The sequence below is a fragment of the Pseudorca crassidens genome, chromosome 16, assembly GCF_039906515.1.
Source record: "Pseudorca crassidens isolate mPseCra1 chromosome 16, mPseCra1.hap1, whole genome shotgun sequence".
In the NCBI taxonomy this organism is placed as follows: domain Eukaryota; kingdom Metazoa; phylum Chordata; class Mammalia; order Artiodactyla; family Delphinidae; genus Pseudorca; species Pseudorca crassidens.
This window is the reverse complement of record NC_090311.1, coordinates 26047926-26067767: the sequence shown is the minus strand read 5'-3', so window position 1 is coordinate 26067767 and position 19842 is coordinate 26047926. Positions and strand designations below refer to the sequence as shown.

At 54.4% G+C, this 19842-nt stretch overlaps 1 protein-coding gene across 2 annotated transcripts in view; it reads left to right on the top strand.

Annotated features, from left to right (window-relative positions):
* Positions 1-19420, top strand: part of SUFU (SUFU negative regulator of hedgehog signaling) — a 108578-nt gene extending 89158 nt beyond the window's left edge. For both annotated transcript variants that reach the window (XM_067709529.1, XM_067709528.1), the window contains exons 9-12: positions 5106-5240; positions 6810-6948; positions 15703-15771; positions 18256-19420. In XM_067709529.1, coding sequence (XP_067565630.1) covers positions 5106-5240; positions 6810-6948; positions 15703-15771; positions 18256-18345 — 433 coding nt within the window. In that variant the 3' untranslated portion in view covers positions 18346-19420. The remainder of the gene's footprint in view (positions 1-5105; positions 5241-6809; positions 6949-15702; positions 15772-18255) is intronic.
* The last annotated feature ends 422 nt before the right edge of the window (positions 19421-19842 follow it).

The window sequence follows — 19842 nt, the reverse complement described above, 5'->3', positions numbered from 1 at the left end:
TCTTGGACTAGTTATTTAAGTATCTGAGTTTCGGTTTCTTCATCTGTAAAATGGGAAAAATAATACCTATTTATAGGGTTGTTATAGAAATGAAAGGAATAAAGTATATAAAGGGTTTAGCATAGGACCTGGCATCATAGTGTGCACTCAGTTAAAGGTACCCCTTAATACTATTATTGCAGAAAGTCCCCTGAAAACTAAAAAGAGGTGTAATACCTCTGGGGACCAGTAGAGATATGTAGAGAATTCTTTACATAACTCAGAATATTTTTGAAGAATTTGAACAAAAGCTGGAGAGAGAAGTATGTTATACCAACAGACACTTTAAGGAACAGGATCAAGAAAAGCTGAAACTCAAGAAGAATTAAGTCTTGCAAAAAAGGGCTATGATCAGCAAAAAGGACTTTGTTTTTCATAGTTCTGTTTGGGACAAGAAGAAGAAAACCTAGGCCCCATTGTTTGGACAGAGTAATGTTAATCAGAGGCAGAGAGGCAACAAAAATTTCCTCTACTTATATTGTGCTTCCATCTCAAAAAGAATGGTTATTAGACTAGGAAGAGTCATACAGGCATCGATAAGAGGATTGAAGCCATGATTTCAGATCTCCTGGTCCACATGTATTGCACCCCAGAATACCAGTCAAATTGGCAGATGAGATTCAGGAAGCTGTTGTCAGTAATCTCTGAGGGAATGGGAGAGAGGTGTTGACAGACTGAAAGCACTCAAAAATTTCAAGATGCAAAAAGCATCTTGCACTCTCTAGACTAGTGAGCTTGGTGTCAACTCACAGGGAAAACTCTGGGCTAGATTATTCAGCGAGTAGGCTGTGAACACTCTCTAAGGAAAAACAGTGAGGCCTGAGAGACAGCATGCATTCACAAAGAGTCAGACCTGCCGGACCATCCTCACTGCCTTTTTAGAAACACTTAACCTATTTCTATTTGGTAGATAAAGGAAGTGCTGTAGACCTTGTATAGGTGGGGGGTTAGCAAGATGTTTTGAGAGTGTCTTCTGACATCACTGCTGGCAAGACAGAGAAATGTCTATACAGAGCATCCAGGAGGGTGAGGGGCTTAGTGATGGAATGGTTGGGTGGATTATAATCAGTTGGATGAGCACACCCAAAGAGTGATGATGTCAGTCTGTCAGCTTGTCTGCCTGGCCCTGTCCTATTCACTATTTAATCAAAGCCTGGGATGAGAACATCGATGGCAAGTTTATCAGTTTTGTCAGTGATGTGAAGTCAGGGGGAGTGCCAATATGATGGGTGCCAGAGTCAGGTTTCAGAAGTATCCAGACTGCTTGACACCCTAGCCAGATAATGCAGATTTCTGTTCTAAGCTCCAAATCCTCTAGAGTACATACAAGCTAGGGCGGAAGAGGTCTGAGCTCAGTCCATGCGAGAAAGCCTGAGGGAGATCTTGTTGACAGAGGGAGTGTGGTATAAGTTGGTAGTATGCTGAGGTTACAAAGAATAGACAATTTGATGACAGTTTTAATAGAAGTAAAGTATCCCAAACGAGAAAGCTCACAGTCCTTCTGTGATCTGCTGGTTAAACCACATACTGTATTTATTTCCACACGTGACACTTCACTTCTGGACATGACACTCGGGCTTTGACAAGCTAGAGCGAATCCAAGGGAGAGTGACTTGGATGAATGGAAGATTTCAGGACCTTATCTTAAGAATATAGTTGAAAGTTGGGGCTGCAAATACTGGAAAAGAGAAACTCCTCTTGGTCTGTGAGAGCCTCGAGGATTTACAAGGCTGTCATGGAGGATGGATTAAACTAATTCTCGGCAACTTGAGGACCAGTAGATGAGAATTGCAGGAAGGCTGATTGTGCTGATTGTGTAGGAAGGCGGTCCTGCCAGCGTGTCTCTCAGCAGAACAAAGGCCTCAAGGGGTTTTGCTGGCCTGTAGTTGGGCCTTCCCAGAACACCACCGGTTGCCTGGGGCCCACAGTGGCTGCTTCCCCATCTCAGAAGTCCCCTCTTCCAAGCCCAGGGCAAGGACCTTTGCTCAGAATGGGGGACTGGCTTGGCCAGAGGCAGTTGGATTCTGGGCCCAGGGGAAAGGCAAATAAGTCTCTATTAAGCTATCAACATTCCTGCATGAGGAGCAGGTAGAGTTCTAGAGGCAGCCAGCTAACGTTTTGAGCACCTACTATATCCCAGGCGCTGTTTGATGCTTCACCTGGGTCATCTCATTTCATCCTTATAAGGAAAGGGTATTGTTATTCTTCCCGTGGAGAGGACAGTGAAGCTTAGAGAGAGGCTAAGTTATCTGCCCAAGGTCATATGGGACTCAGACCCCAAACCTATGTTGTTAGCCATTCTGCCTCCCGGAGCATCCTTCATCCCCTGGCCCCATCTTCCTAGCAGCCCCCAGCGGTTATGGGCCTCCATGCCTCCCTAGGAGCCATTCTCCCTTCCAGCCCTCTGCCTTCCCCTCTGCTAGGAACTCAGGGAGAAAACAGCCCAGCTGAAAAATTAGGCCACGCTGGCGAGCACACTACTTATTTTTTTATGACTAAGATTAAGCTGACAACCATGCAAAACATTGCAAACCTGTGTCGGCTGCAGATTTAATACCTCACCCAGCCCACACAAATAATTCATGCTTCTGCATCGATGTCCAGAAAAAACAAATCAGCAAAAAGCTGGGCTCCTGCGTGTGTGTATGTGGAGCAGCCGCGTTTCCATTGAAGCAGCATGCCGGAAATACCCAAGCTCCAGGACGGCACATCTAGCATTTTGCAATTTTTTTTTTCTTTTAAAAGATTAAAGTACGTTTTCAAATGATTGAAGGTTGGTGGGAGGTGTAAATGTGGGCACTTGTCACATTAATTCTTCAGATGATTAAGTTCTTTTCCATTTCTTTAAAGCTGTTTGCACTTGGGTTTGATGTCCTCGTTCCGGGTGAGTGTGTTGTAGCAGTTACCAAGGTGACTTTAGCTGACTTTCAACAATTTATTTTTCCCTCCAGCTTGAGACATCTCTAGCCCTGTGTGCTGTTGATTCTGCTCTCCCAACCCCCCTGCTCCCACCCCCAGTTGCTATTCATCAGCACTTTTGCCTGTGTCAGAGAGGCCCACCGGCTCGGAGGCCCCACCTGGCAGCCAGGCCTTTTGGGAGCATGGTGGTGTGTCTCAGAGGTAGCACAGGGAAGTGATGGTGAGAGTCACACCCTGGCTTTTCCTCTTAAACTCACTCTGTGACTGTAGGCTTATCACCTCACTTCTCTGAGCCACGGGTTTCCTGACCTGTACAAGAAGCGTTAACTATAGAGGAATCTACCTGGTGTAGAGTCCTTGCTGTGAGGACTCAGTGAGTGAATCTATGGACTCCTTACTCTGGAGGAGAGTAAGGGCTCACCAAAGAGGGCTGCTGTCTTTCTTGAGTCCTGCTCTTGTCCAAGCCCCGAGGGTGGTGTTTGGTGTTGCCCTCCTCAGAAGGGAGGCGTAGCAGCCGGGGTGTAAGGGGAGGAGAGCTGGTCAGAGGTCCTCGGCTCCCACGATGGCCTGCCACAGCCCAGCTCTGTGGCCTTGGGCACATTACCGGCTCTCTTTTGTAAAGGAAAGAGGTAGATTAAACAACCTCAGAGTTTCCTTCCAGCCCTGAAATTCTGTGACCCTCTTGGCCAGCATGTTTGTCTCCTTCACAGGTCTTGTGAAAGGGTTTGTCAAAGGAGACACTAGGGCAAAGGGCAGTTTCAGAATTGGCTTTGGAAACCAGAGGAAGGGACCACTTTGTGAAAGATCAGTCACATGTCACATCTGAGGGTGGATCCACCCAGCTGGTGGGAATGGTCCCCGTTACCTCGGGAGCTTTATAAACCGCTGCCTCAGTAGGGCCCTGTGCTCTCTGATGTCACCCTCCATCCTGCCTGCTGACCTCGCATCCTCCTCCCTCTGGGGAGGTGCTCTGAGTGTTGGGGTGCCTCATTGGGCCACAGGCCCCGGTGCTCAGCCCCCCAGTGTGTAAGTAGGTTGGGCCCCCACTGGCTGTGCGACTGTCAAGCCCAGATCAAGCCCGGACATCCTGGGTGGCTATTGCCGCTTCAGCGATAAATAACTAAAGCTTCTCACCCAGTATTTTATTCACTTGGGGAATTGTTCTGAGATTCACAGTCCAAACCAGGATCTGGCCTTTTGAATGAGATCAGTGGGTAACCCTCACTTCTGGCTGAGGCGGATTTGAGAGGTTGTCAGTGGGGGCAGCTGAATTTGAAAGAGCAAATCTTAGATTGCAAAGGGACCCCGTGGCCCAGCTGTGGAGTAAGCTGTGGGTGGGAAGCAGGACAGGATGGAGCGTGAGGCAGAAGTGACAGTTCGCCATGGCTGGGGCCACAGTCAGGAGGAATCTGGTCCAGGGTTCCTGGGGCCTCGTAGCCCAGCAGGGTGGTGGCCCGGTCCTGCTGCCCAGCCAGGCTCACTGATCTGACTGATGAGAGCCTGGTTTCCACCCCTCGATGAGGACTGTGTCATTTCCTGTTGGATGAAGGACGTGTATGTCACGGCAGCTGCTGGCTGTTAGCAGGAGTGTGCATGCTCTGAGCCTGCTCTGATGTCAGCCTTTTCAGGGTCAGCAGGAAGGAAGCTCTCGGAGCCATGTCTTCTGGTACTCTAGCACCCCAGCCTTAGAGAACTTGGGGTCTGAGGCTCTAGGGCAGGGGAAGAAGGGCTCCCAGAAGCCCCTGCTGCTATCTTAGGGAAGAACAAGCCACTGTGACATAAGCTTTTATACAGAGCGTTGGCCAAAGATGAGGCTTCAGAGCCAGACCAACCTGCGACCAAATCCCAGCTCCACAGTCCCCACTTTGCAACCTGGACAAGTTAGGTCACCTCCCTGATCCCCAGCTCCTTATCTGTAAAAGGGCCATAATAATAGTGCCCACCTCACGGGGGCGCTGTGAGGAGTAATCAGCGAGAGGTGCCTCACACAGGGCTGGCACTTGGCGAGCGTGTAGTGAGTAAATGCTGGCTGTTGTTATCTTCATCATCAATCACCATCCTTGTCGTTCCTCAGGAGCCTGGCCTGAGAGCCTTCTGTCCTGCGGTTTTCACCTTGTGCTGACCCTGTTCCTGTGCTTGCTTTGCAGGAGCCGCAAAGACAGCCTGGAAAGTGACAGCTCCACGGCCATTATTCCCCATGAGCTGATCCGCACGCGGCAGCTCGAGAGCGTACATCTGAAATTCAACCAGGAGTCAGGAGCCCTCATTCCTCTCTGCCTAAGGTAAGCCCCACAGCATACAACCTGGCCTCAAGGAGCCACCAGGCCTGTGCTTGCCCCCTACACCGAGGCAGAGTCTGGGGCCCAGGTGGGGAGGAGAGCTAGTCAGCCCGCTCCGTCTTGGGCCTTTGGGGGAGCCTGTGGACCCTGAGCCCTCCAGTAGTGCTCACCGCACTGGAGAGCACTCCTTTGTCCAGAGAAGTGTCCCCCAGCCCTGCTCCCTTACGAAGGTTCAGTGACCTAGGGAGTCTCAGATGCCCTGCCATCCCACCAGCCCAGAGTCAGGGGTGGCAGGGTCCCCAGTAGCACTGGGGTAGTAGGGCAGGGGAATCTGATGGGTGGGACTCTATTTTCTCCTCCTTGCTGCTTTTCCATGCAGAGACACTCAGTTCTCCAAACCCCATGGCCCGCACAGCAGACTCCTTGAGGGACCCAGAAGCCCAGCTGTGTCCCTCCTGCTGCTGTCCACAGTGCCAGAAACCCACCCCTGTGGCCAGAATTCAGCTCTCTGCATGGGGATGCTGCACAGGGCTGAACCTGTTGCAGCTGTGGCTTCCTCCACAGCCCTCAGGGGTTCTACCCTCACTTTTATAGCAGGAGAAGCAGCAAGGATAACTCTAAACTCAGACAGCAGTGACGAGGAAGAAAGGGGTTGCACTGGTTTGGACCGTCCCCACTGTCCCTGGAGCCTGAGGAAGGACCTTGTGTGGTGACCAGCCTTGCCCAGTAGGGCAACGAGAGCAAGTGGCCAGAGCGATCAGGGTCTGGCCAGGCCCCCGCACCCCCCCCCCCCCCGCCCCAGGACCCCAACGATTTCCTCTCCAGCTCCCTCTCTGGCCCAGGCTCAGGGCCTTTAGGCTGGTGAAGGGTTAATCTGAGGCAACGTGAGAAAGCCAGGAGCAGGTTTTGCTTCCTTTGCTGACTGGCATCTCTGCCCCACTGGTTGCCCCTGCCTGCCCTTCCCCCAGGTGTATTTCCAGACTTGGGATTAACAGTAACTTCTTGTGGCTCCCTCAGAGTGACCCCACTTGGCTTCAGCTTTCTTTTTAAAGATGTGGCCTTGGTAGCCATTTAAATCTCGTGGGGAGCCAGGAGGAGGTAGAAGACTGTGCCCCGGACACAGGATTGTGCTGTGAGGGCACTAGGCCGGCATCCCAGGGTGTGGGAAATTCGTTTAGGTGCTTCTTCACCCCTACCCTCCAAACAAAGGTGGGGCACGATCCGCCTTTTAGCCTTGGGCCTGACCTTGGGCACATTACTAACCGGCCTCTCTGGCCTCAGTCTCCTCACCAGGACACGAAGGAGGTGGACTCCCATCCCCTTTCAGGCCCTTTGAATGCTGCTCTAGTATCTGCTAGCCTTGAGCACTTTGGAAGGATAACAGTAGAGAACTCGTAAGAGGCTTCTCTTGGGAGGTGTTGAGATGAACGTGTTTAGTTCCAGGCCCCTGTTAGTGGGCAGATGGTCGGTCAGGAGGGCATTTGCCAGACAGCCCATCCCGGGGAGTGTAGCCTCCACAGTCCCTGAGCCTTGGCCAGGCCTGCTCTCACTGTCTCATGTTCCCACCCCCAGGGGCAGGCTCCTGCACGGACGGCACTTTACATATAAAAGTATCACAGGTGACATGGCCATCACCTTTGTCTCCACGGGAGTAGAAGGCGCCTTTGCCACCGAAGAGCACCCTTACGCAGCTCATGGACCCTGGCTACAAGTGAGAAGGCTCCTTTTCTTCTCCCTCCCTCCCTTCCGTGCCCGCCCCCTCTTGGTCCCCCCTTGGCAGCTCTTGGCGGCTCCTCTTCCTGAGGGGCTGGTTGTGAGATGCCATGTGGAGTGTGGATGCTACTGCCTAGCCCACCAGCTCCAGAAGCACTTCCTGGCCTCTCCCCCAGACCCTGAGGCAGGAGCGATAACTCTCCAGGCCCTGGCCGTTGATAATTCTGTTGGCCATGGAAATTCAGGTTTGAGGGATGTGAGACTTTCTGCACACTGGGTAAACCAAGGAACAGGAAGCGGGAGGGTGAAGCAGGATGGGAGGAAGTGTGGAAGCCACTCTCGTGCTCTATGGAAAGCCCACCAGAATTCCTAGAAAGTGGGCATCTGGACCTGGATGCCTCAGCTGGGCTGAGATGGGCAGGCGTTGGCACACAGAGCCTCCCCCGTCTAATGGTTCTCCTTTTCCTCCTGATGGACACCCAGCTTCTCTGTGCAGAAACCTGCTGGCTTTTCCGGAATACTTTGTCCCTCCTTTGCTGTTCTGGCTGGAGCACAGCTTCAAGTCATTGCCAAGCGGGGTGCTGGGGCCTGAGCCATAGGCCTCCTTCCAGCCCGGCCCCGTCCAGGTCTCTAATGGGTACTCGGCCCAACCCTGATTCCCACTCCCGAATGTATTAGAGGAACGACATCCTTTTCTGTTTGTTTGTTGGGGGCACGGGAGGAGGAACCCTACCTTACCTCTCTCAGAAAGGGCATCTGACCCTGATCTAACAGGTGACTCTGCCTTGTTTGTGGTGTATGGTGGAGGGTGCGGGTGGGCGGAGGGATTACTGTAAAGGGCAAGAGAATTTTGCCAGTTCTGTGGGTTTAGCCTGGTCTGTGGGGGTCTGTGAAGTGTGTATAGCATTAATGTAGGCACATTTTTAGTCTTTGAGTGTCTGTGTCTCTTCCTCAGGCCAGCTCCTCCCTGCCCCTCCCCACCAAAATACTAACCCTTAATTAAAACAAACGGCAAACAAAGGACACCAACCACGCTCCCCAGACTAAGCTGAGGTAGAAATGGAAGCCGGTGCTTTAGGGATATTGTGTTCCATAAATTATCTTGCCTTTTTCCACTGTTGTTATTACATTGTTTCATAACAAAATTACTTTGAACCATAAAGTTATAAATACATTTTAAAAGTCCCACTTGGTAACATTAGATTTCTGTCCGTGTGGTGTTGGTAGTTGCTGTAGCAAAAGCGCTGAAGTATAACATTTGAAATTAGCCCAGCACAAGTGGAAAGGGCCTCCCCCCAGCCCCAGCGTGTCCCAGGGCACCGGGCTGCCTCTGTGGAGAGCAGGGAGGGGGTAGACCTTCTGCCTGGGCAGAGCTGGGAAGGACTGGGGAACGAGGGACCATGTAGGAGACCCCCAGCCCCTGAGAGGTCACAGGTCCTCCTTCCTAGCAGGTGACAGTGTGTTGACAGGTCTCAGCAGAAGTGTCCTCAGATAGCACTTTTGTGTATTGAAGGTTAAGCACATTTTCTTGGGGAAGTAGGAACTAGAGTCTCCCCAAACTCAAGAAGAAATTTCACCAAGTTGCCTTTCACATGCTGAACTCTGAACCTGTCCTTGGAGCCCCGCCATCCCCCTTGGAACATCTTCCTGCCCCCAGCGGAGATGGGGGAGGAGTCAGCGTCTCCAGTTCTCAGCAGCCTGGGGACCTGGGCCTCCAGAGGACTCGGCAGATGTCACGTTGCCCCCCAGTCCCCACAAAGTTCTGGGCCCAACCCTGATTCCCAAGCCCCTGATCCTCCGGCTACTGGTGTTCCCTTCCAGCCCTGCTCCCCCTCGCCTCCCTGGCAGCCCCTCAGTGAGCTTGAGCACTCGCCCTGCTGACTCCCAGCACATGGTCCCCTCCCAGGCGCCGTTGCCCCGGGAACGGGAGCTGTGGGAACCAGCCGCTGGCCTCGGCATGTTTCAATAAAGTTGCTGTGCTGGGAGCTGCTTAATCAAAGGCCTGTGTTATGGGCTCATTAGTGTGGTCCACCACAGGGGCCAGCTCACACGGGAGCTCCCGGGAAGGCTGGCTGGGGCCCGCTCCCCAGACACGCACCCTAACTCACCAAGGGGTTTCTCAAGGCCCTTTCCAGGGAGCCCTGGGAAACCCACTGCCCCTGCCCCTGCCCCCAGGCCAGCCTGTCCTCAGCGGTGAAGCCAACACCCACACCAGCCCTCCTCCCCGCCCCGCCCCCAAAGCAGTCAGCACTTTCTGCATCTGACTGGCAGCCCGCCTTCCTCTTTAGGGTCTTGCCACTGTGGTCACAGGCAGCTCCCTAGCCTGTGGGAACCTGGGCTTGTAATTACTTGTGGGCCTCTGAGTCTCCCTGTGGGGCTGCCTGTCTCCCCGGGAGTCTGAGCACCTCCTGGAGGCCTGGGGTCAGGCTCATAGTCACCAGTGAGGGCCCACTCCACTGGGCCAAGAGGGACCCCAGGCTCCTCTGGAGGGAGACCCCAACAGAGAGGCCTGCCCTCACCTCCTACAGGAATCTCTCACTCATGCTTCCGGGATCCAGGGTGTCTCCCTGACCCCTGTGTACCCAGGCCTGCTGGGGGCAGAGCATCAGGAAGGAACTGGATGCAGCAGCCCCAGGACTGAAGAGACCCAGACTTCTGTTCTCTTGGCTGCTGCTTGAACACTCCCTGTTGGTCCCAGAGGAGTTGGGAGGGGCTAGGATGACTTTCTTGCATCAGCCTTCAACAGCCTTGGAAGCCCTCACTCCCAGCCTTGGCACCTTGTTCTGGCCTCCAGCCCAGGCCTGTTATCTCTTGGGGAAGTGGCATGGCAGAGACACCCCACATGGGAGAAGAGAGACAAAGGAGAGCCTGAGAGAAAAAGGCAGAAAGTGAGGGAATCTGGGCCCTTTCCGGAGCTTGTGGAGTGGCCCCAGACAGGCCTCCACACCCACCTGCTCCTGGGCCTGCACCTGCCCTCCAGGCTCCTCCTTGCCCCATCTCTCCAGCCCCAGGAACGTCAAGGCCCCGGCCCAGAAAGGCAGGGCTGTCTGCAACCCCAGAGTAAGCACAGTAGGCACTCCCTGCTTCCTGGAGGAGCTGGAGAGGCAGGAATCCTCCAATTCCTTAGGCTCTTCAGTTTCCATAGGTTGACTCTAGACTCCTCCGTTTGCCCTACCATTTGCTGTTTTTATCTTTTCTGAGATGGTGAAGGCTGTCCACCAACTCCAGGGTTGTACAGGAGGGTCTTCAGACCAGGGGGATGCCTGCCAGCGTCCTCTCCTGCACTCCTTCCCCCAGCATTCCTCATCCCAGTGGCTTTAACAAGCCTCTCTCCCTTGAGTCTGTCAACACCGGGCTGTTAGCCTCTGAGTGGGAGCCTGGCCCAGAGCTGAGTCGTTCATCCGTCCCCAGCCAAGGTTGATCTGAAGGGGGAGAAGTCGGCCCCAGAGGTCACACAGGGGTCACATCGCCAAATATGAGAATATTTTTTTAAGCCCTGCAATGCTTTCTCAGCTGTGTGGTGTCTGACAGCTCACCCAGGTGGCCCCCCGTTCCCAGCCATTCCCTACCAGCCCTGATGGGAGGCCCAGGGCTTGGGAGAAGACACCCAGCAGCTGTTCAAGTGGGCTTCGCTTCTCCAGGCCTGGTTTGGGGAGTCACCGCTGGGCTCTCCTCCTAGTCCAGCGGCTGACTCACCACTGTCCTCTGGACAAGCCGCTGCCTTCTCCTGTCCCCATGCACCCATTTGGATGTTGTGTGGAAGACACTTGGCGATCCCTGGCCCAGGCCCTGGGCAGCTCCTCTTCCGTGCCTCTGCTGTTTCTCCTTCCACTGGTGAACTTGGCCACGACCTGGTCCCCCTGGAGACCTTTGCTTGGGCTGCCATGGGGACCTCAGTGTCCAGGGTACAGCCGTTAGGGTTTAAATGCCAGCACTGTGCCTAGGGAGGTGCAGCAGCCTCCCCTTCGGGCGAGGACTGTGACGGCCCGCTCTGCCCTCAGCGGCAGCCAGCCAGAGCAGGGGGAGTGTGAGCCTGCTCCTGGCCGCCTCAGGCAGCTCCTCACCACCCAGCAAGGACAGGAAATGAAGGTGGCCTCCCTGTGCCACCACTGCGGTGGTAGCTGCCACACACACCTCTGCCCCCGAGCCTGGGGGATGGGGGTCATCTGGGCTGTTTTCTCACTTCTGTCTGGCCGGTCGGAGTTGGGGGGATGCAGACTGGCCTGCTTCCTGGTCTTGTGTCCCCCGCTGCCATTGTGAGTGCCAGAGCAGCTCCACGGCAGGCTCTGCCCCGTAAACAGCACATCTCCTTCCCTGAGAGAAGGAAAGGGAAGGAAAAAGAAAGCCAAACTTGTTGGGAAGCAAGAACAACGTGTCAACACTAAGAGCAAACAAGGCCCCAGACAAAGTGTGGCTTGTCATACTAAGGGGAAGGAGTGGGCATTGTCAGTGCTGTTTGCAGACTCAGAAATATCACTGACCGCAGACATTTGAATCAGATCTACAGCAGCTGGGCCCCTGCCTGTCCCATAGCCAGGCCTGCCCAGAGCAGGCATTGGTGAAAGATCACTTTTCAGGTTCCTTCTGGAACTTGCTGGGGCCTGGGGAATTGGGAGATTGTTGACAATCCTGCGTCTTCACCAACCAGCCAGGCTGTCCTAAGGCACTGGGTGTGAGCACCTTGGAGTAAGCTGCTGGCCTGTGTTCCAAGCCTCATCAAAGGTGGAGGTTGGGAATGGGGGACAGGGAGCCACTACTCCCCTCCCAGCTCCACCAGTTAGAGCTGGTAGTAGAGCTGCAGCCACTAACTCATCTGTATTGGTTAAACCTGTGCCCAAACCCACTTCCCCTGTGAGTGTATTTCCCCAGCACTCCGCCACCATGATCTCCTGGAGGGAGGGGTTGCCTTTTAAAAATGCAGATGCCTTGGCCTTGCCTGAGCTGTTCAGCTTCAGAGGGTCTGGATTCAGAAGGTCTGGATGGGGCCTGGTATCTCTGGGTTTTCAGAATTCTTCTAGGGGAGTTTGCTGCTCAGATTGCTTGGGGGGCTTACCCGTCTCACTAGAGTCTTCTCCCTCCAAGGGTTGCTTGTGCACAGACATAAGCATTTATGCCCAGCTCCTGGTGAGTACTACCATCGATGAGTGCTACTTTCATTATTATTATTATTTCTACTGCTGTTTTCTGGACTAATGCAACTGTCGTCTTATGTACACATTTACCAAGCTGACCTAAAATTTGACCTGCTGTCCCCACTTGGAAACTGTATTGGGGCATGGTTTGCCTTCCTTTCCAGTTGGCCATCCTGGTTTTTGAGCAGCTGCATGTCTGTGACGCCCAGGGTTCCAGCCCTCTTGAGCTGAGCAGGTGGCCGGGAGATGTGTCGTTGGTTTTCCAGGCCATTGGTTGAAGCCAAAGTCACCTCCACCTCCCCCATCAGAGGAGAGAGAGGAGTCAGCTCTGAGCATACAAGGCTTCTTGAATTGGGGTACTTTCCCCAGACAGGAAAAGAGCATCTTCTACCACCATGAGGTCAGATCACTGTTCTTCTAAAGTCCAGACTTGTCTCCTCTCGACACCCGCTCATCTGCACAATGGGAATGCTGGTTACCTCCCTTGCAGGACTGCCCTAAGGATTCAGTGAGATGATACCCGTCAAGCACTTGGCCCAGTGCCTGGCACACGGGGGAGGCGCTGCTTCTGCTGTTGGCGGTATTATTACCACTCACTGTCATTATCATAACCCTTCCTGTTATTATTTGTGGCAGAGCCAGGCAGCTCCATGGGGACCCAGGGAGCTTCAAGAGCCCGAAGCCCCAGAATTGCACAGGCTTTTCCCACAGTTGCATCACAACAGCGAGTCTGTTCCTCGTGAGAGCGCCCAGGAGCTGCTCCATCATAGCTGTCTATCTCCAGTGTCCTGTTGATAAGATCTGTTAACATTCTCAGCTCCAGGTCTGAAATATACAAAGAACAGGGCCTGTTTGTTCAATCCAAGCTTCTAAGGTTTAACTCCCAAAGGAAATTAAATTAGGTGCCTGGAGCTATGACAGTCTGTCGTGTTTCTTTGCAGGGAATGTCACCCTTAATATCATGCAGATCTCATGTATAATTTTCCCCGTTTAATTCTTTTAAAATGCGAAGTTTCCAGCAGGAACCAACAAATCACCAAAAGTGAAAATTGAGTAGTGACTAGGGTTTGTCCCCTTTTTCGGTCTTACCATCCCCTCCCCCAGCTGAGTATAAAATGAGTCCACACACAGATCGTACCAAAGGCCACCATAACATACCCTCTCTCCACCACCAGTTCCAGGCCTTTGTCAGAGGAACTGGCTTAGGACTGAACTCAGTGTTGGTGGGTTTACCTTTACCATTTCTACAGCTGTTTGGAGTCTCTCTGCGTGGTCACCGTCCCTGTGAACCCTCCCACAATCCCATCTCACCCCCAGCACTAGCTACGGTGCCAGGCCTATTTACCTCTCTGGCAGAAATGTCCTCCCTCCGAAGTATCTGTGGGTTAGAAATCAGTTCAGCCTGGCCCGGACTGGAGCCACTGTAATATAATTGGGTTTTAGGTATGCTTGTGTTTGTGCTAGCATTTGCAGAGATGGCAGCAGGCCCCGGAAATGCCAAAAATGTGAATGTGACTTTTGTACTACTCAAGCAGACTGGTGATAACTGGTAGAGAGACTCTGGGCTTTGGGGGGCAGTGGGGAGGGGAGCCCTGGGATAAAAGCGGGAGGAGCAAGGGTCAGGGTGGGATTGGGAAGGGGTCTCGGTAGTCTGTGAGAGGAACCAGCCAGTCCCGCCTTGGGGAACCAGGAGGAAGGTGGGAGGGGGCACCTCAGGTGGGCATTTCCCTGACTGGCTTTGCCTGTCTAAACCTTGTCTCTGTCTCCACTTGAAGCCTGAGCTCCTCAAACAGAAACCTTGGTGAGGAGTTGTGGGCCAGTGGTTGGAGCTGTTTTGTCCCTGACTGTGGGCTTGCAGCCTGAGAAGGAGATGACCTTTGGCTCCCTGTCAAGCGCGGGAAGGTGCTTGTCCAGGTGGGGAATGGACTGCCTTCATGCTTGTGTTCCTGAGGCTCCACCCAGGGCCAGGCCTAGCAGAGGCACCCAGGGAATGCTTATGGAATCAAATAGATGGATGGGCAGACGAGTGGAAGGATCAATAAATGAGGGCAAGACCTTAGGATTTGGAAGCTGTGCTCTGGGCGCTAACTTTAGTGTCCAGGCAAGACTGGGACCTGATCTTGTCTCAGCTGCTCACAAGCCACGTGACATTGGGCAAATCACATAACCCATCTGTGTCTCAGTTTCCTCATCTGGAAGGCAATAAGATACATGAGCGGTTAGCACGGTGCCTGATGTGGCGGTGTTTTACCTGCTCACTTGGGGTAGTTTTCTCATTCCTTGCTCACACCTCCAGCCCATCAACTTCCTTCCTTCGGAGCCCTCCGTCCTGTGAGGCGCCCAGTGATCCTGCTTGCTCGCCTTCCTTTCTCTGCCATTTCACTTGATCTCACAAGCTGACTCTATTCCAGATGTTGAAACTTAGGTTCTCATCAGAGTGGACAACTCCCAGGGGAAACCTGATGGGTATTTTCTCAAGTCCTGGATCCTCCTCCTTGTCATAGGGGACTTTTCCTCAGAGGAGCCCCTCACCTTGGTCTTCAACTCATTGTTCTCTCCCTCCGTCCCCCCCACCCCCACCCCGGGCGTTCACAGGCTGCTGGAGAAGGCAGAACGAGGCGGGGAGAGCCACAGCCCGGGGGGACAGAAGGGTCTGCTGCAGAGGTCAGGGGGCCCCGCTGACCAGCACGGGGGTAGAGGGGTAGCGGAAGGGGTCAGGCTGGGCAGAGGAGCCAGTCGAGAAGACGGCCCACCAGGCTGAGGAAGCCCTGGGTACCCTTGAACATTGCTGCTAACTGTGAAAACTGCTTTAGGGGGTGAGGGTGGTGGTTGTGCCTGCCGCATAGTGGGACCAGGCTGTCCTCTACATCAAAGTGTGAAGCCACAAGACACCAGACTAGAACAGCAAAGTGGGATAGCTGGGAGATGCCCTGGAGAAGAGGTTTCTTAAAGGAAAGCTTGAAGAACTCAGTGGCTGAATGGGGCCAGCAGGGCAGGGGTTTGGGAGCTTCCAGTCTGGGAGGAGGTGGAGGCCACGGATGGAGGTGGGAGTTAAGGAGTCCCTTTCCCTTCTGTAAAATGAGAGAGGTTGGTGTACAATCTCCAAATTCTGCAGCTCAGATGTTCTTGGATGCACCTTCCGGGGCATTTCCAGATTCCAGACGAGGCTTGTATTCCAAATCCAGACAGATCCCTTCTGTCCTACCAAGTGAACCTGGTTGGGCAAGGACAGTGTTGGAATCTCTCTTCTCTGCCCCTCGGCTCTTCTGTCTCCCCACTACCATACTGCAGCATGCAGGAAGCCCGAACTGCCAAAACAGGGGTTCCTCCCCACCCGTTCTCGTGTCCCTTCTGGGAGCAGCACCGCCATCTCTCCAGATGTCCCCCCCTGCTTCCCATTGTCCTCTGATGTCCTTCCTCCTCTGCTCCAGTCCCTCTGATGTGGTAGGCAGGTGGTGGTGGGCATGTGGGCGACAGGCCCTTCCCTGTGTCCCTAGAACACATTGCAGTGGCCTCATAGCTCCTTAATGGCCTGAAGAAAGGTCCATAGCTTGGCAGTTAGCAAAAAGACCATATATTTTAAAAAAATAATAAAAGCCTGTCTTGTGCCTTCTTCCCAGATTCTGTTGACTGAAGAGTTTGTAGAGAAAATGTTGGAGGACTTGGAAGATTTGACTTCTCCAGAGGAAGTAAGCTGTTTGATTCTCTCTGACGGCAGGTTCCAGTCTCCAGGAGCGTGTGTGTGTGTGTGTGTGTGTGTGTGTGTGTGTCTGTGTGTGTCTGTGTGTGTGTGTGTGTGTGTGTGTCTCTGTGTGTGTGTGTGTGTGTGTGTCTGACGTGTGGAGATAGGCTTTACTTCTCTTCCCTGAACCACCCCCTACCCCACCGCCAGCCCTTGTAAGGACACCCAGCAAATTGTCTGAATTGCCAACTCCTGAGAACCTCATTGAAGAGGCAGCCAGGGCCTTCAGGCTCCTCATTGAGGAGCACAGAGTTCTCCTCAGTCCCTGCTGTTCCCTGGCAGGTTCTGAACAGAAAGCCCACGCCTGCTGCCAGAGAACATTCCACGGGAGAGTTCTGGTGGGCAGCGAGGGACTCCTGCTCTTGCCTCAGGCCACCCAGGAGCCACTCTCCTTCCTCCCTTCTCTGGCCATGAGCTCTCCCCTCTGGTCCATCTCTTCCAGCCCTAGCCGAGCTGGCGGGCCAGGTGGGGGCCTGTGCTTTCCCTGGCTGTTCTGCTGGGGTATAGGAATGGAGCCCATAATCCCCTTTGTTTTTCTTCCTTGTTCCCAGCATCCTCATTTGTGGGGATTTACCTCATCCTGGAAAGTCCCTTCCCCTCCCCCAGCCTCCTACCAAGCAGCACCCCAGGGTTGAGCCTTCCTGGCCTCAGTGCCCTGCCCGATAGGTTAATGGAACATTAACAAAGCTGGCTGTCCTCCTGCTCTTCTGGGCCTCCCCTGCCCCGGGGCAGAGACCCTTCCTTCGTCCTTTGTGCCAGGAAGTGTGATTGGGGGAGAGCGCCTTCACCTCCCAGGGGCCAGGCTTCCAAGCTAGAGCGAAGTCAGGCAGGAGCCAGCTTTCAGCCAGGGCTGGAGCTTCCAGTTGCCGGGGCTTCCAGGGCCGAGTCAGCCAGGACACGGAGGCCTCCGACAGACGTCCACGGGGCGGAGGACAGTGCACAGGGCAGGACTGGCCCGTCCAGGTCTCCAGGTGAACAGGAAGTCCTCAGAGCCTGAGGTCACCCCCAAAGGGATAGTGTCTTCTCTCTCCTCTGGGATGTGGCTTGGTAAATTAACTCATGTATACGTTCAGAAGTCACCAAGTACCCAGTCTGTGCCGGCCAGTCAACCCCCGCAAGTCACCGGTCCCTGAAGCCTGGCTCCCATTCAGTCAGACCAGAGCCAGCTGCCCAGAAGTGCTTCCGGAGAGGCCATGTCGCACAGGGACGGCACCATGCCAGACTGCTGCTTTCAGCTCGGGTGCTGAGGGGGTGGAAGGGGGGTAGTCCAGGCAGGAGGGACAGGAGCCAGGAGGAGCTTAGGAAAGTAGGTCACTAAAAATGACTTTTTTTTTCTTTCCTGTCCAGAGGCTGTCCCCACACCCTGCCCTACTCTCCACTTTGGTCCTGGCTTGGACAGTCCCCCATCAGAGGGAGGGAGAGGGAGCCAGCCAGGAAGTGTCAGGCCCACCCACTGCCAGCACCAGCTCTAGGCAGGCTGAAGGCCCTGCTCTTCCCTCCTTCCCAGCCTGGCCTGCCTTCTTGCCTGGCCCCGGGGCAGCGGGAGTCATAAAAGGCAGACCCTGCTCCTAAATCGCGGAGCATCTATGAGCACCATAGGACCCATGCAGGGTCCTAGCATACACAAGGAATAAGATAGGTCAGCCTCTTCCCTTACCCCCACCAGAAGCTCGAGAAACACAACTGTGGGCAAATCAGTGATTGCGGGGAGTCGGGTAGGAAGACCTTGGGCTCTCCTTGGCCACTGCTGGCACCTTTCTCAGGCTGGTAACCCTGGGAAGGAGGTGAGAATGAACAAGGGGGAGCAGGATGGGGGTTTACTCCACTCGAGAATGCACCAGGCCCAAGAAATCACCTTAAGCCACACAAGCCGCGCTTCTCGGCACCCACCGAGGCCGAGCCAGGACCTCCTTCTCTGGGGACCCTTTGGCAAAGGCTACAGAGGGCCAGTTCCAGCGTTCTTCCCCACCAGCCTCAGAAAGAAGCCATGGCAGGGACAGGACCGCAGATTTCCAGACCTCAAGCCACTTCCCTGTAGCATCTGCACCCTCCCCTGCCCCCCATCCTCTAGCCCCTGGGCCTCAGGGAGCAGATTCCTTACATGCTTGAGGCAGAACCAAGGAAGTGAGCTGGAGGGAGGTCAGCACAGTCAAGAAAGTGTTAGAAAACAAGCCTCCTCCAACCCCAGTTAATTATTGGCAGGGCAAGGGGAAAGGAGGGGTCAGCGAACTCCAGCAGCTTGACCCCAGCCGCCCACCTGGGTCTAGCATTGGTGACTGAAGCCAGGCAACCAGTGGCCTGTCTTGCCCCCAGCACCCAGGGGACGGGGCCTCGGTGAGGGTCCTGGCCTCTCTCTAGGCAGCGTGGGAAGAAGGCAGAGGGTTCTGCTAACCATGTATACTCTGGCTCTGTGCTTGTTCCCCCTCCACAGTTCAAACTTCCCAAAGAGTACAGCTGGCCCGAAAAGAAGCTCAAAGTCTCCATCCTACCTGATATGGTGTTTGACAGTCCGCTGCACTAGCCTGGGCTGGGCCCTGCAGGGGCCAAGGGAGAGCCCAGCTGCTCCCCGGTGACTCCAGTGTAACAACTGCGTAAACGAGACTCCCACAAATAAAAGGACAAGTGTGAGGATGACCACGCAGCCACTGCGCCCGTAGCCCGCTGGGATGCCACGCACAGGCCACAGGCCCCCCCCCCTCACCTGCAGCTCGGGGGCCTCCCCTGGCAGCCGGCCAAGCCATGTGACCAGGCCCTGGCCCCAGTGGGCCACAGTTGGGCAAATGCCAACCTTCCCCTCCTGCCACTGCCACAAGTTCCGTTTTGAGATTTGCCTCCGGACCTCTGATGTGCTCCTAGGTGGAGACAGGCCTGGTTCTCACCTACCCTCTGCCACACAGCCCAGCAGCAGGGAGGCGGAGTGGCCGCCTGCGCTGCCCAGCTCAACTCTGGGGAGCCTTTGTTAGTCAAGCTCCTCTGGCCATGGAACGATTCCTTCGATCGTGTTTGGTTTTCTTCCTCCTTATTTTATTTTGTAGAAACCGGATGGTATTTTATTGCTCTTCAAAGATGCCCAGAAGCCATCTATATAATGTTTTTTAAACAGAACTTTATTTCCAGATGAACTTTCTCATTCTCTCAGACAAGGGCCTGGGGCCGTCTCCCCCTGAGCTGCCACCAGAGAAGGTGCCAGTGTTCGCCTGCCAGTCCGGGGCCCTGGAGGAGCCAGCTTCGCGGAGAGGCTTTTCTTCCCAGCTGGGCCTGGTGGAGCCGAGGCACTCCCCCATGCAGCCTTGAGCCCAGTTTAGCTGGGGCCAGGAAGGGCTGCTGCTGGTTCCCAGCTGGACTGGGTCCCCACAAAGTTCAAGGATCATCAGGACCTCCGAGACTTGGTGACTGCAGCCTCACCTTCCAGGTGTTTTCCTCCCAACCAGGCGTGCCTGAGAGAGGGCGAAGCCCAGCGCTTCACAGACCATCCCCACCTGCCACTCAGGGCCTGGGTCTCCAGCTCTCTGCCACTCCCATCCCATTTCCTCATCCCCTGGGCCTCCCAACCTCCAGGCTGCAGGACTCTGGCTTATTAAAAACAGAAAAATCAACCTCTCAACATGTCTTTCATTTTGGTTTTGCAAACGCTGCACTCTCCCGCCCTCCCGCCCTCCCTGCATCCATTCATTTCTCATCCTTCATTCTCTACCCCTTGTCCTGTCTCCTTTCCTGCATCCTGGCCTCTCTCGGTCCTTGGTCCCTCACCCCAGTATTGCAGATCTCATGGTCTTCCTATCTCGTAGCCAGCCTATCTCTGGCCCATGGTTTTGGGGTTCTTCTTGGGTTGTCTCCCACTTTCGACCTGGAATCAGCAAAGCCCCTTTCGTGCCCTCTTAGCCCCAACTCCAGGGACGGCTATTCCGAGATCACCCTTCAGGCCTTTCCAAAGCAAAGTCCTTTTGTCTGTCATGGACCACACAGGCCCGTGCCCTGTCCCTGTCTGCAGCCACCATACACACAGGCACCACCGGGA